Source organism: Scleropages formosus, chromosome 16 (assembly GCF_900964775.1).
Source record: "Scleropages formosus chromosome 16, fSclFor1.1, whole genome shotgun sequence".
NCBI lineage: Eukaryota > Metazoa > Chordata > Actinopteri > Osteoglossiformes > Osteoglossidae > Scleropages > Scleropages formosus.
Window position 1 is genome coordinate 23,214,450 of NC_041821.1, and position 14,605 is coordinate 23,229,054.

At 37.6% G+C, this 14,605-nt stretch overlaps 1 protein-coding gene across 1 annotated transcript in view; it reads right to left on the bottom strand.

Annotated features, from left to right (window-relative positions):
* The window catches only part of sorcs1 (sortilin-related VPS10 domain containing receptor 1), a 167,158-nt gene that overhangs the window by 100,944 nt on the left and 51,609 nt on the right, over nt 1-14,605 (bottom strand). The window contains exon 2 of the mRNA XM_018751120.2: nt 1,567-1,634. Coding sequence (XP_018606636.1) covers nt 1,567-1,634 — 68 coding nt within the window. The remainder of the gene's footprint in view (nt 1-1,566; nt 1,635-14,605) is intronic.

Sequence of the window (14,605 nt, forward strand, 5' to 3'; positions counted from 1 at the left end):
CAGGGGGGCAGATCATTATAAGACAAGCTTGACATCTGTTCAAAGACAGAAAGCTGCAGGGCTTTGAGCACACAGTACAATTCAGGCTAATCAGCAACTGACAAAGTTTTGTTGGACAAGTTTCTGCCAGTAACCCTTACCCATTAATATTTCTGAATATACAATAATAATAATAATAATAATAATAATAATAATAAGAAGAAGAAGAAGAAGAAGAAGAAGAAGACAGGCAGAATCCCTTTTTTGCTAGAGTGACTACACTCACAAAACACAAAGCTTAATTGTGTGTGCTGATGCAATGTTAATACACTTATAAATGTGTTTGTATTTCTGATCTAGTTAGATGGGCCTTCAGACCTAAGAAATATGCTGAAAAAAATAGCTGGGGACATGAGTACTTCCTAAACTCTGGATTGGCTATGCAAAGAAGTTATTTCATGCGTATTGGACTAAAAATGTAGATGTTTTCTATAAATCATATGGCTTTAACTTGAAAATATGAAGCTTTATGCCTAAAGTGCAGATCTCCTACTGTGTCTCTCTACGAGTAATCTGGGGTCACCCTTTCATCATTGAAACCCGGCACATAAAGGTGTATGAAAGCAGGTTATTCAGATTCATTATGACAAAATACCTAAACTTTACAAGGAGACTTCTGAAAGTGACCTTTAACAACTGTATTCACAGCATGTGAATGTAGTAAGGCTCAGTAGCTGGCACAGTAAATCTGTTATTGCCTGTCAATACTGCCTTGTAGTGGCCGGAGGTAAGTGTACTGTACAGGAATGAACAGATTAAATCTATTCAAGATAAAAGTTAAAAACATCTGAAATTCAACAGCAAACGATTTCAGACTGAAAACTCTCTTTTTTTCCAGTTGAACTGGTTTTATGCTTTTGTTTGAGTTGCTGAAAGTAAACTGCAGTTACAGGAGTTTGAAGACATATTGTACAAATCCAGCAGATTATCTGATTCAATTAAAATTCATAATTCTTGTCTGGCTGCTGTGCAGCAGTTCAATACAGAAAGAACCTTTTGTGTGTTATCAGCTGATAAAGATGTGATATGCTTTTGTTAAAGCATAATATTCATTATGTCTGTAACTTACACTGTCAGCTAATTTTGACTATCGCAGTTATCCCACGGTGCCTTGAAAGGCATTTAATAAATGGTCAAGTTGTTTTGTATATGCTGAACATTCACCACAAAAAATTTAACAAAATGAAATGAAAACTGCAGTGTTCTAAAATAATTTTATATATCAGAACTTAGCTCAAATCCTGTTCATATGTATTTCAAATCCTGAAACAGATTTACATTACATACATTACATATTATTAAAAGAGTTATATAAAATACAAATATTCATTTTTGCTTTTGCATTTTATTATTTGTTTCATTCATTTTTCATTTTCAGTCATTAGTGACTGAAATTAAAGCAAAATGTATTCTTAATACTTATTTGTTCATCCCCAAGTTTTTGGAGACATGTATCTTGCAAGAGACAGCTGTACATTATGCTACATTTTTGCTGAATTTGAAACAGGAATATAACTTTTTTCCTACCTCCACAGGGAACTCTCTGTAACACTGCCAAGGTTGAAGTCAAACAGCTTGGTTAGCATAAGAATGACCTGCAAAAAGACAGGAATCACACAATGGGAATCTTTAAATCTTCTGCAGTAGAAATACATAAATAGTGAATCTATTTTTTTCTTTTTTTTTTTTAAATTCAAGAGCTATATATTTTTAATAAACATGTTTTCATTTTGAAGTTGTCTTTGAAACCCAAGTACATATCTGATACATTCCAGATTCTTCTCACAGGATAACACTTGGACTCAGTCTCAATGTCAATCACAGGGAGACACGAGAGCTAGATTCTAGTTAAGAGTTATTATAGTAACTAAGTGCACGTGGACATATATTCTCAGTGTACTTTCTAAATCTGTATGCTGTTGTGAGCTTGTGCTGTTAATGACAGCAAAAAAAAACTATATGTGTTCAGAAGGCATAGAAACCAGCTGCAGGTTTTCATGTGATCACTATTCCTCCAGTGACAATATTATTGTGATTTTGTGTTATTACTTTATTTAGCAGACATCAACATCAGGAAATACAACAAGTAGAACATATGGCTTCCTTTTAAGAGTGCAAATGTAGCAGTAATGTAAGCATTTTCTTCAATGAAGAGCAGTGCTGCCATTAACACAGGAGCCACTATAAATCACAGCAACTATGAACAAGCCTTTTAAAATTGTTGAGTGTGCCCTTGCAAGCCTTATGCCCTGTGCTTTTGGGATGGGCTCTGGACCACCGCAACACTGACTGCAATAATTAACAATAGTGAGTAAGTGAGTGAGTGAATGAGTACTATATAATATTGTTTTAGTCTTCATTCTGGTGGAGTCCTGTAAGGGCTGGCTGGGTTCAAACCAGTTCCTCTGTTCATGACATCTGTGAAATAAATCTTCACCTGGAAGTGTATTTTTAACCTCATCTGTCATAAATGTGCAAATAAACAAGTGTTATTTTACAGATAAAATCTATTGATCTATTTTCACTAACCACTTGACCAATGTAAGGTCACAGTGCTATGATGTCTATTATGGAAACATAGAGTTTGAGGCAAGATACACTCAGTATGGGACATCAGTCAGTCAAAGCGAATCACACACACTATCATTCACTAACACATACACACACTTTGGCTAGTTTACAGTCAGCAATCCACCTGAAACCCATGTTTTTGGATTGTAAGAGAAAACTGGAGCACCTGGAGGAAACCCACACAAACAGGGGGAGAACATGCAAACTCTACACACAATGAGCTGGCAAACACACGTCTGAACCCACTAACCCTAACCTCTAGGTTTCAGGGTCAAGTCACGGTAGTATTCTTGAATTAAACACTTGCCCTGGATTCCTCCAGCTGTATGAATTAATAAAAATTGTCTTTTTTGACAAAATAACTGCCAAGAATTAATAATAAATAATATATGATTATCAGACCTACAGTTCAACAGAAACTTGCCAGCAGTAATTTTTGTAACCAATTTCAGCTTTCTCTCACTAGATCCTGTTATTTATCTGGAGCCAAATAATTTGTCACAGATGTTGTCCAGATTCAGAGAAAATTTGGCCACCCTGGCTATTACTGACAAAACAAAATATGTCCTTGGCAAATGATGGATGTTGCCTGTACAGCACATTTGCTAACAACTCAACTCTTCTGCACAACTTCCATTATAAACAAGTGTGCATGTGCTTGTCGACAAAAGTCAACTTGAAAGAATAGAAATGAAAATGGGCATGGTCTTTTCGGTTGATGAAAAATTGTTTCATGAAGCAGAAGAATGATGGTGATAGTGTGTCAAGTACTGCCAACAGTGTACTGAAGAACTTTGACATTTCATAAAGGATTGAAAACAGTTTGACAGTGTTTGCTATTTGCATATAAAATAGTCATCAGAAACCTATTCAAATGACAGGACTGAATGTAACAATAAGTTAATTAAATACATTACCAGATCCTCCCTAGAACGATGAGTCTATTAAAATTGATTACCAAAATATTATGTTCATAGGTGCTCAGTAACTGGACCAAAGATGGTAAAAAAAAATGTAAGGTTTACATTTATTCATTTAGCTGACACTTTTCTCCAAAACAACTTACAATGTTAAGGTTACAATTATTTACCCATATATACAGCTGGGTAATTTTACTAGAGCAATTCAGGGTAAGTACCTTGCTCAAGGGCACTACAGCTGGAAGTGAGGCTCAAACGTGCAACCTTTGAGTCCAAAGACAGTTACTTTAACCACTACACTACCAACTGTCCAGGTTTAACTCATGCATGCTTTTTGTATTACGATATACGTAACAGTAGATAAATTGAGTTAATTAATATCTTCAAAACTATCAGAAACAATATGTGTCAAGGTATTGGATTCCAATGTTCAATGAAAGGAACTTGACAGTTAATGTGAGTCTTACTAAGGAAACATGGCTAGCTTGCAATTCCTTTGAGCATTACTGGTTGAGCAGGAACTTCTATTTTTACTTGAATAAAAAATGCATCAGTCTATGTCACTGGCTAATTATTTGAATCTCATTATTTAATCATATTAACTTCATTCTAAATACAGTAAATATTCCTTATAACACCCTCAAGGTGGTGGAGATTTAAAACTGGGTCAGTTGAAATCTGTGGGGAAAACAGACTGGAAATCTGGTTCTGCCTGTATCTGAATACAAGTACAGAGATGTGGAATGTGAAATAGTTTGCTTTATGACTTCAGATATATATATATATATATATATATCAATTTCATTTTGATGATGAAAAAATGCTTGAAAACTGGATATTTCTCCTGTCCTGTAATAATGTACACTCAGCATTAATGTGATCAAATGTTTCTAAAATGTAATTTAATGAGTGCATGACTCTTATTTATTAAATAGTATTTAGTTTCAACAATGACAGGTTCTATTTCACTGTATTTCTTATAGGCTGGAGTCAGCAGATTTTATTTTCTTTTTCCTGTTCTTCCTGCTTACAATTCATAGAATATCAGCCTATGCATTTACAGCAGTCATATGATCCTCTATTCAAGGTGATGCATCAGCCGTGTTTCTGTATTTGAATGGCTTGCCTCTCCAAGTCATAAAAGTTTTACTTATTTTGTACTCAAAGTGAAAGACTCTCCTTTGCTACATGAGCAAGTAGTAGGGTGCTGTGTAAAAATATGGGTCATTTATTATTATTATTTTATTTCTTTGACTGTACCATTGGGAAACTGATTAAACAGTATGCTATCTACAGCTTGACTGTGAAAACAGATGTACTTTGGTAATGGAATCACATTACAGGAACCCCTGTGTTTATGCTTATTATGTATGCCTTCACTGCTGCAGCCAAACACGTGCAATTAAGGTTTTACTAAGTTTAAAGAAAAAAGTTTTGTTCATTAAAAGTGTTATAAATGGGTAACTCCACACAACCTTCCCTTGAACAAACTGCCCACAGGAATGAATAACCTTAAACATCTAAGATATAGAGTAGCATGCTAATGGCAAACTATTCGCCGACTCAAATCAGTCGTGAATTCACACCATTTCGCTTTTGACCTTTGCTTGCATTTTGTGCTGGTGGATTTGGTGTGGCAAGGAAAATCCCAATGAAAATGGAATCCGGGGAGACAAGTCAGGAAACATTAGTCTGTATGGACAGAGCTGCTGCATGCATTGATTACCTGGAGGACAGTACGCATATGAGCCTTCTGCTATGCACATATGGACAGTGATGTAGGCGACCATCAGCCAAAATCCATGTCAGATGGCCTCCCACTGGAATCTGCATATGCTGCTTCTTAAAATATGTCAATTAAGCCCGCATGGCCCTTTAACTATAAATATTACCTTTTCATGAAAGTGGTTCAGTAAGTCAACTGACGGCATACATACTTATATGTTGCATTTTTCATTGGATATGTTGATAATTGAAACTAATTTTTACAACCTTGTTCTTCTGAAAGGATGGAATGGTGGTTCAGCAGGTGTGGTTACAATCAACAAATCCGTGGCTGCAGGTTTGAATCTGGTCCAAACTCTATTTCTGCAGTCCTTTTTGAAGGGAAAGAAAAATACTGTCTTTAATTCTGTTCTGTCTGCATTTGGTCTTATCGGTCTGTTACAAAGAAACACCAAGTGTTCCATTTTCCTAGAAGAAACCGGAAACAAAATGGGCTGCATCATCACATATGGAAGCACTAATTTACCCTTATGCAAGACTAGCACAAATGAGGAATTCCACTGAAACTGCAAGTTGCAAAGGACACTTGACTGTTAGCCTTCTAATGCTGAAAGCCTTTGATGCCTCCAGTAGGACTGACTCTGATAGATAGTGTGTTTGGCAGGCAGGGGGATCACGAGTGGTCACCAGCTGCTTCGGGTCAACATTTGTTTGAGGGAGATCCAGAGCTAAGTCATCCAAGTCTGATGCAAACACTGTCCGGCATGCAACAGCTGACCACAAAGTCAATGAAACCAGCCAGCTTCCTGTCCAATATTCCTACATAGACATTAAGAAAGATTGGGTTCAGTGGTGAAGCAGACATTCTGGACACTCACACTCAATGAAAAGTTGAACTGAATCCAACAACCGATCTTCCCAAATGTGTCTTTTAGTTTGTATCATAATGTTTGTTTAGAATCTATTAATGTCCATTCACGGATAGATAAGTACCATATGAATTTGAAAGGAAATTTAAAAAAAAAAAAACAATATTGTTACTATTACGTACCACAGATGTTAATATGTATTGATGTAATGCTTAATGACCCCCCCCCCCCAAAAAAAGTATTATGTGTAAAAAAAAGACAATATATTGAGTACAGTTTATTAAAAAAAAAAAAAAAAAATCCCAAAAGAAAGTATGTGTGCTGCCAACAAATTGTTATAAATATTTAATGGTTCTGATCTTGTAGAGTTCAGGTTCAATGCTGAATCCTGGACTTATGTACCTTTGTAAATCAGCTGGATATGTAAACTTAAATGTTGATCTAGATTTATATTGGCAAAGTATCCTCAAATATTTACTCCAGATTATACAAACAAGTAGACAAAATTCCACAATGTATTTAATCATGAAATCAGAAGCACTTTGACATGCTATTTGCAAATATGCAAACATGTTTTTATCCTTTTTACTTGGAATCTTTAGGTGGGGGGGTGCAGTGGCGCAGCGGCGTGGTGGGTTAGACCGGGTCCTGCTCTCCGGTGGGTCTGGGGTTCGAGTCCTGCTTGGGGTGCCTTGCGACGGACTGGCGTCCTGTCCTGGGTGTGTCTCCTCCCCCTCCGGCCTTATGCCCTGAGTTGCCGGGTTAGGCTCCGGTTCCCCGCGACCCCGTATGGGACAAGCGGTTCAGAAGATGTGTGTGTGTGTGTGTGTGTGTGTGTTTAGGTAGGTAAATAAAGAGATGTAAACAGTTTGATTGAAATACAACATAAATTTGATATTTGACAGAAGCAGATCTGTTGGTGGTCGTCTAATCATGTTTGTTCGGGTGCACTTCATCTGCAGTCTGCTATTAACAACAAAGCATTATTGGAAGAAGAGAGTTGACAACCTTTGGTGTGAACTGTGGAGAGAATGGGTATGGAAATCACTGACATTAATACTGCACTTTATTGATGTGGAGACAGAAGGAAGACAAATCCTCAATGAAGGGCAACAATAACTTGAAACCACATGACACTCATATATTAGTCAGCAGTGTGAGGTAATAAAAGTCAGTAGCACTCATTAAAGCAATGAAATGAAATGAAAACAGCCAGAGTGGGAATCTGAAAGAGTGGTATATCTTCATTCTTCACAACGCACTCTGTGAAGATTCCCGAAATGGACAGGCTATGGCTAGCCACATGGTGGAGGGATGTGAAATGTTTTGATGAGTTGTCCATCACGGTGCTTCTCTCAAATTGGAAGGTGCATAGGAAGTCACAGCCTAAAGAACTCCCTGGCCTCAAGCGTCAAGTTCCGGAGGCTTCATAATGAGGGGGAGCTCATTTTCCCTTATGGCCTAGGTCATATCATTCCATTGTGAGGCATTACATCCATTTCTCATTATGCTACTGTCTGAAATAATCAAGGGCATCCCATAACACACCATCTTTTTCCCGATGGGAAGGGTATCTCCCAGGGCAACAGTGTGTCACTCAAAAGGGTGTCCCCATCAAAGGACAATGGCAGCCAGAAGAACATACTCAAAAAGAATTACATAGAGGCGTGAGCTGAGTCTCAGATTCTGGGCCCTTGGGCGGCCTGAGGTGCACAAAAATTAGTTGATTTCAGATTCAGTCAAACCTGCTCTAAATCTGAGGACATTGTTGTGCAGGCACAGTTTAACTTTACTGCAGATCAGGGGGTTGTTACTCAAATAACGATGGAACCTGCACCTGATGGACATTAAAGTTACGTTAACAGCTAAGCTTTGAAACAAGTGTTTCCCACGACTCGTAAGTTCCAAGTTTCACTCATTAAGAGGGTTCTTAAAGTAAAGATGATCATTAGCGCCACAGTTCATCTTTTTTGTTGCTGAGACAGAGAACATCAATAATGTGGTTATTGCAACAATGTTGAGAACTACACTATACTGTAAAGGTTATCTTCCAGTTAGGAAAGCAAGGCTGTTTTAAGGAAAAATAACTAACAAATAAATAAATAAATATATAAAATTTATACTGAATACACTAATGCAGGTAATTAACACAAAACAAAATTACATTTTCAGGTTCAGTTGTTTTTAAATATGTGATATTGCATTTTGCATGTAGTTTCAAAACCTCACTCGAGTGCTACTTAGCTACCAAGTGAATGTGATTCTTTACAAAGTTCAAGAAAACAAAATAAATGCCAATAAAAAAGTTAGCAAACAAAAGAATAAATCAATGAATACATTGATTGATGTTGCAAATAACTTTGAAGAAAAGTGCCAGGTAAATAAATATATGCAAACACGCTGTATCCATAACGAACAGAAACCAATGGTCCAGTTACAGAAAATGTCCTTCTGTGCATGGAATATAAAATAATGTAAACGGTTGCTGCAATATGTCTTATCTTCTGACTGAAAATTATATTAAAGGTGAATATTATTGTCATTATTAGACTGCCAGATACATGACTATTGACTTATTATGATTCTTCTGATTAGAACTGTTTACAAGCCTACAGAAACCATATGTTGTTATTAAGCAAAATTGACCCGACCATTACTTCTGTAATATTACTTTTTGTTATTTCTTTATTTAATCAAGAGAAGTTTTAAATCATTAGTGTAATTACCATATAATGAATAACGTACATGTACTGATTCTGAGGAAAGGGAATGAGCATCGCATAAACAGGTTATTGAAGCAATAAAACATGTTTAATACCTTGGCATTCATTGGCAATATATTCATATTGGTAGCATATATTCACAGAATTCTACACATATCACTATATTTAAGGACTCTTGATAAAGAAATTTCATTTCAAAATTATATTATAGTCATAAGGCATGTAGCTGTTACAGCACATATTTTTGAATGTGTTCTTTCTTCTTCTTCTTCTTCTTGTTATCATTATTATTATTATTATTATTATTATTATTATTATTATTATTATTATTATTATTATTGATGTGCTCCTATAGGGTCTCCAACACAGGAAGCTGTCATAAACACAACTGGAAGAAAAGCTATACAACACAAGGCTGACATCTATTCTGTGAGAAAGTTGTCCCGGAAGAGCAATTTGTCCACCTTCGTAAAGGAGATGAGTCCCATCGATTTGCTTAATTTCCTAAGTTTTCACAAGGTAGTTGCTTGGAGTGAAATGAAGTTTAAAATCCCATCAGCACTCTCAGAGTACAAGATGAGTTTGTGGTAACAAGCTCTTATCGCTCACCATCCGCCTCTGTTCCCATTATTTCTGAATCAAAGGCATCCGATTCCCATCACTCTCTCGTGATTAAAGGTGATTAGGCTCTGCTAAACTGCATATGCAGCAGCTGGCCCAGAAAACGGAACACACATCTTCTTCACTTAGAAAGGATGACTCTGGTATGAACACATTAACCTCTTTTAATCATAATTCCATTAAAATTAATTCTTTTCCATGACTTTGGTAAAACCTGTTATCACATATTTTGCAATAAAAAATGTGTCTACTGTCACAAATATATTACAGGCAAATGTTCTAACAATGATTTTGTGTTCAGACAACTGCTTATTTAGATACATTAAATTTATTTAGATACACTTATTTTTGTGATTCCTCGACACAATTATGGTAATACAAAGTATGTCCCATAAAATGTTTTACTTTTCATTAGCAAATTCTTATTCAAAATCTTAGTATTTAAATACAAATCCTCAAGAACATATACCATTTCTTTTCTAATGACAATGTTATGCTTTTTCAGTCTTTTTGTATATTGCCACAGTAGTTTACCTTTTACGCGTTACGCGATTTCAACTATACTCAGTAATCTGTCATTCAATTTATAACACTGTGAAACATATCCAGTGCAGGGAATAACTGAGTGACTCAACAAGTTTTTAAATTTTGTTTCAATTTAATTATTACTGTCATCACTGTAACACTTCTCAATTAGGAAAAGAAAACAAAAAGGAAAAAAGGCAAAGAAAAGCCCCTTTGGTAAAAATTAAAAAGAACCCTGTGTTGGCACCAAAATCAAGAATAAACCAGGAAAAGTGGAAAAGAAAACTACAAATCAGAATTAACTACAGTTGAATCAATGCACTTTCTTCAACGGACGTTACGGTAACCTACTTTCCGCAATGTCTCAACTCCACTCAGGAAAAGTCCATTAATGCCCTGTTAAATGGCCACAACTGAGATCATTTGGCTTTAAGGAGCCCATTCCAACTAACACCAACAGTTTCAAATTTGTGGCAAGGGCAGGGTGACTGCCTCCTCCACACTATATTCAAATGAAGTTTCCAGAGAGAAGGCAAATTATTATTATTTTAGAATTTAGCTGTTAATCAGATCAACTTTAATACATGAATATATCATTATGTCAGGTTTTGCAAAAATATCAATTTCTAAGTCATAAAATGGTAAGGTTGTAACACATCCATTTTCTACATTGGTTGTTACGCTTAGAGTTATTAGAGGACGTTAACGAATCCTGTGGTTTCAGAATATTTATTTTTAAATGCATGCTTGACATTTAAATTTATATGGAAAATCTAATGAAAAAGTTTGAGCAATTCTGTAAGACTACATTTTCCAGTAGTAAAAAAACATAAATAAAATGTTTTTACATTGGGGGGGGTGCAGTGGCACAGTGGGTTGGACCACAGTCCTGCTGTCCGGTGGGTCTGGGGTTCGAGTCCCACTTGGGGTGCCTTGCGACGGACTGGCGTCCCGTCCTGGGTGTGTCCCCTCCCTCTCCGGCCTTACGCCCTGTGTTACCGGGTTGGCTCCAGTTCCCCGTGACCCCGTATGGGACAAGCAGTTCTGAAAGTGTGTGTGTGTGTTTTTACATTGGCAACAGGTGATAAATTCAACAAGATGTAACTTTAATGCTCTTTTCCTAACATGTTGCTTATTAATATGCCTTTACAAGACAGAACACCAGCTGAAACTATAAGTGAACCATTCAGCTTTTTCTGAAAACACAATACCCATTTTTGTATATATATATATATATATATATTATATGAAATATCTCTATTAACCATTCAATACGGGATGAATTTCATTCTGATAGCATTGTGGATTCTTAAGAAACTGCATGCAAAGATGAATCATGCAAGATATGACCATTTTCTGATTGAGAAGAAACTGAGCAGTAAACGCAGCTGTAAATGGGTATGTATAACCCAGTTCAGCTTTTAAAATGTTAATTAGATATCTCAGACCTCAAAGAACTTTATAACTGGTGATGACATTTTAAAGTAATGAAATGGGAATTTTTATGACAGATGCATCACATCAAACCTAATCGGCAGCTTAAAATGGCTCAGTTCACTGCCATTTGAGCCTTATTGCCACTTTCACCTCTCTGCGCCTTCTGCAGTGCTCCATTTTAAGTCAGCTACCTGATTATAGCCTATCTTAAGGCCAAAATACTGGCAAAAACAGTAAGTTTTTTTATACTTAGTCTGCACAAGTTTTTACTTATGTTTTATTCTTACCCAGCTATACTGTACAATGTGTTGCTTTTGCATTACTTAGCTAGCATCTCTGAGGATGAAAAAAACAAAACAAAAAATTGCAATGATTTACATGCTTGGAGGGGTGTGGTGGCACAGCGGGTCTGGCCGGGTCCTGCTCTCTGGTGGGTCTGGGTTTCGAATCCTACTTGGGGTGCCTTGTGACAGACTGGCGTCCCGTCCTGGGTGCACCCCCTCTCCCTCCAGCCCTACGCCTTAGGCTGCCGGGCTAGACTAAGGTTTGCCGTGACCCCACCTAGGACAAGCAATTTCAGACAGTGTGTGTATGTGTGTGTGCATGCTCGAAACATAGATTGCATTTGTTTCAAAATTGTTGTGGCTCTCTCTTGATATATTTTATAGATACATTCTCTGTTACTTTGCTAGTTTATTCGCTGGTTACGCGCTGCAGATATCTCACATAAAACCATAATAAATTCATTATTTTTATTACCTTCAAACCACATTGAAACATTGCAGTAATCTCAGCAACTCCTGACAGATGAGCAATTTATTCCATAACTATGCTCCTCTATTTAAAGGTTGGACTCTGTAAAGTCTGACATAAAGGTATAACATATACAAATACTTTGACTTTTTAACAGTTTTGGTTACTTTGTACTACATTAAAATTAAAACTATTTTATAAGCACTCAGTGTAAACCCCTCATGTGGCTTCTAAGGCAAGGAAGGAGCGAAAGTGGATTGTCAGTGCCTTCTACCATGCATGTCTGTGGGATGCAAATATACGGGGAAACATGCAATCTCCAGACACCCTGAGCTGTACTTGAACCTTGATTTCACTGAGCAGCTTATCAGTTGTGATACCATATTCCACAAATGTAAATGTTCATCAACTCAAATTCTGTTCAATGCAAACTGTTGAATGATTCATCCTATAAACATGTGCAGCATTCATCATTTTGTTATTGATCATAGACACAAGTTGTAAACACTGTGGAAGGAAGTTACTTCAAGGCTGGTCAAAGTTGGTCCTTTCACCGAGACAGCACTCCTGGCAGTGTCTGATGCTCTCCAGTGAGCTAGAGTGCCCTTCCTTTCTTCAGTCCTCATCCTCCTCGACCTGTCTGCAGCATTCAATGCTGTCAACCACCAGATTCTGCTCTTCTCTCTTAGTCAGCTTAGGATCAAAGGAATGACGCTAAGATGGTTTCAGTCTTGCCTATCTGACAGATCCTATCAAGTGGTCTGGTGGGGTTCCCATTCTTCTCTTCTGTTTCTCTCAACGGGTGTCCTGCAGGGCTCAGTAGTGGGTCCTCTGCTCTTCTCGATCTACACCTCCTCCCTCAGCCCTGTCATCGCCTCTCATGGATTCAACTATGATTCTATGATGGTGATACCCAGCTCTTCCTCTCCTTTCCACCTGGAGCATCAGACATTTCCATGTGCATTGCTGCCTACCTGTCGGACATCTCTCTACGGATGTCTGATCACCACCTCCAACTCAGTCTCTCCAAAACACCTCTCAGCTGGACTGTCTTCCTGTCACGATCTCTTGATCAAACTGGACAACTCACTCATTTTGCCTACCTCTTCAGTTAAGAGTCTGGGAGTGATGATTGACTCAAGTTTTTCTTTGTCTCAGCTCATTAAAGCCACAACCTGGACCTGCAGGTACATCCTGCATAACATCTACAGGATCTCTCCTTTCATTTAAATTTACATTTATTCATTTAGCAGACGCTTTTTTCCAAAGCGACATACATCTCAGCAAAAATACAGATTTGTGCATTACATTAGGAGAAGACAGAGCTGCCGACATGTGATTCTTAAGTAAACATAGTTTGTTACTTTCCACTTGATGCACCAATATTCATTGCTCGAGTAGGTGCATAAAATGCAGGGCAGATGAATACTGGTATCCTTCCTACTCTCTCTCTCTCTCTCTCTCTCTCTATATATATATATATATATATATATATTTTTTTTTTTTTTTTAAAGAAGGTACACAAACATTTACATAAAATACAGGAGTAGCTGTGTAAATGCTTCTCTGGGGATGATCATAAAGTTATGGTGCATGAACATTTACACCATAGATGAGCTGGAGAGATCTTGGGCAAAGTGAGTCCAGAAAAGGTGAGTTTTCAGACCCTTCTTGAATATAGACAGTTTCTGCAGTTCTAAGCGAGAGGGGGAGGTCATTCCACCACAACGGAGCCAGAACTGAGAACCTCCGTGCTTTACTTTTCGTGCGTGGGACCACCAAGCGAGCAGAAGTAGACGAGTGAAAGGGTCTGGCTAGGGTGTAGTGGTTGATCAAGTCTTGTAAATAGCTAGGAGCAGTTCAACTGATGTATTTGTAGGCAATAACCAGGGTCTTGAATTTGATCCGGGCAGCTACAGGAAGCCAATGCAGAGAAACGAGTAAAGGAGATACATGGGAACGCTTTGGCAAGTCAAACACAACACGGGCAGCAGCATTCTGTATCAGATGTAGAGGTTTGATGACAGTAGCAGGAAGGCCAGACAGGTGAGAGTTGCAGTAGTCCAGATGGGATGTCACCATGGCCTGGACAAATAGTTGGGCAGAGTCACTTGTGAGGTAGGGACGTATCCTATGAATATTATGCAGGATGTATCTGCAGAACTGGGTTGTGGCTTCGATGTGCTGAGAGAAAGATAAACTTCAGTCAATCGTCACTTCCAGACTCTTAGCCGACTAGGTAGGCAGAATGAGTGAGATAAAATTTAAGACCCTGGATATAGCCTACAAATGCATCATTAGTTCTGCTCCCAGCTTTCTACAAGACTTGATTATCTGCTACACTCCAACCAGACTGCTATACTCTTCCACATCTGTCTGCTTGGTGGTCCCACGCACGAAAGGTAAAGCACAGAGGTTTTCG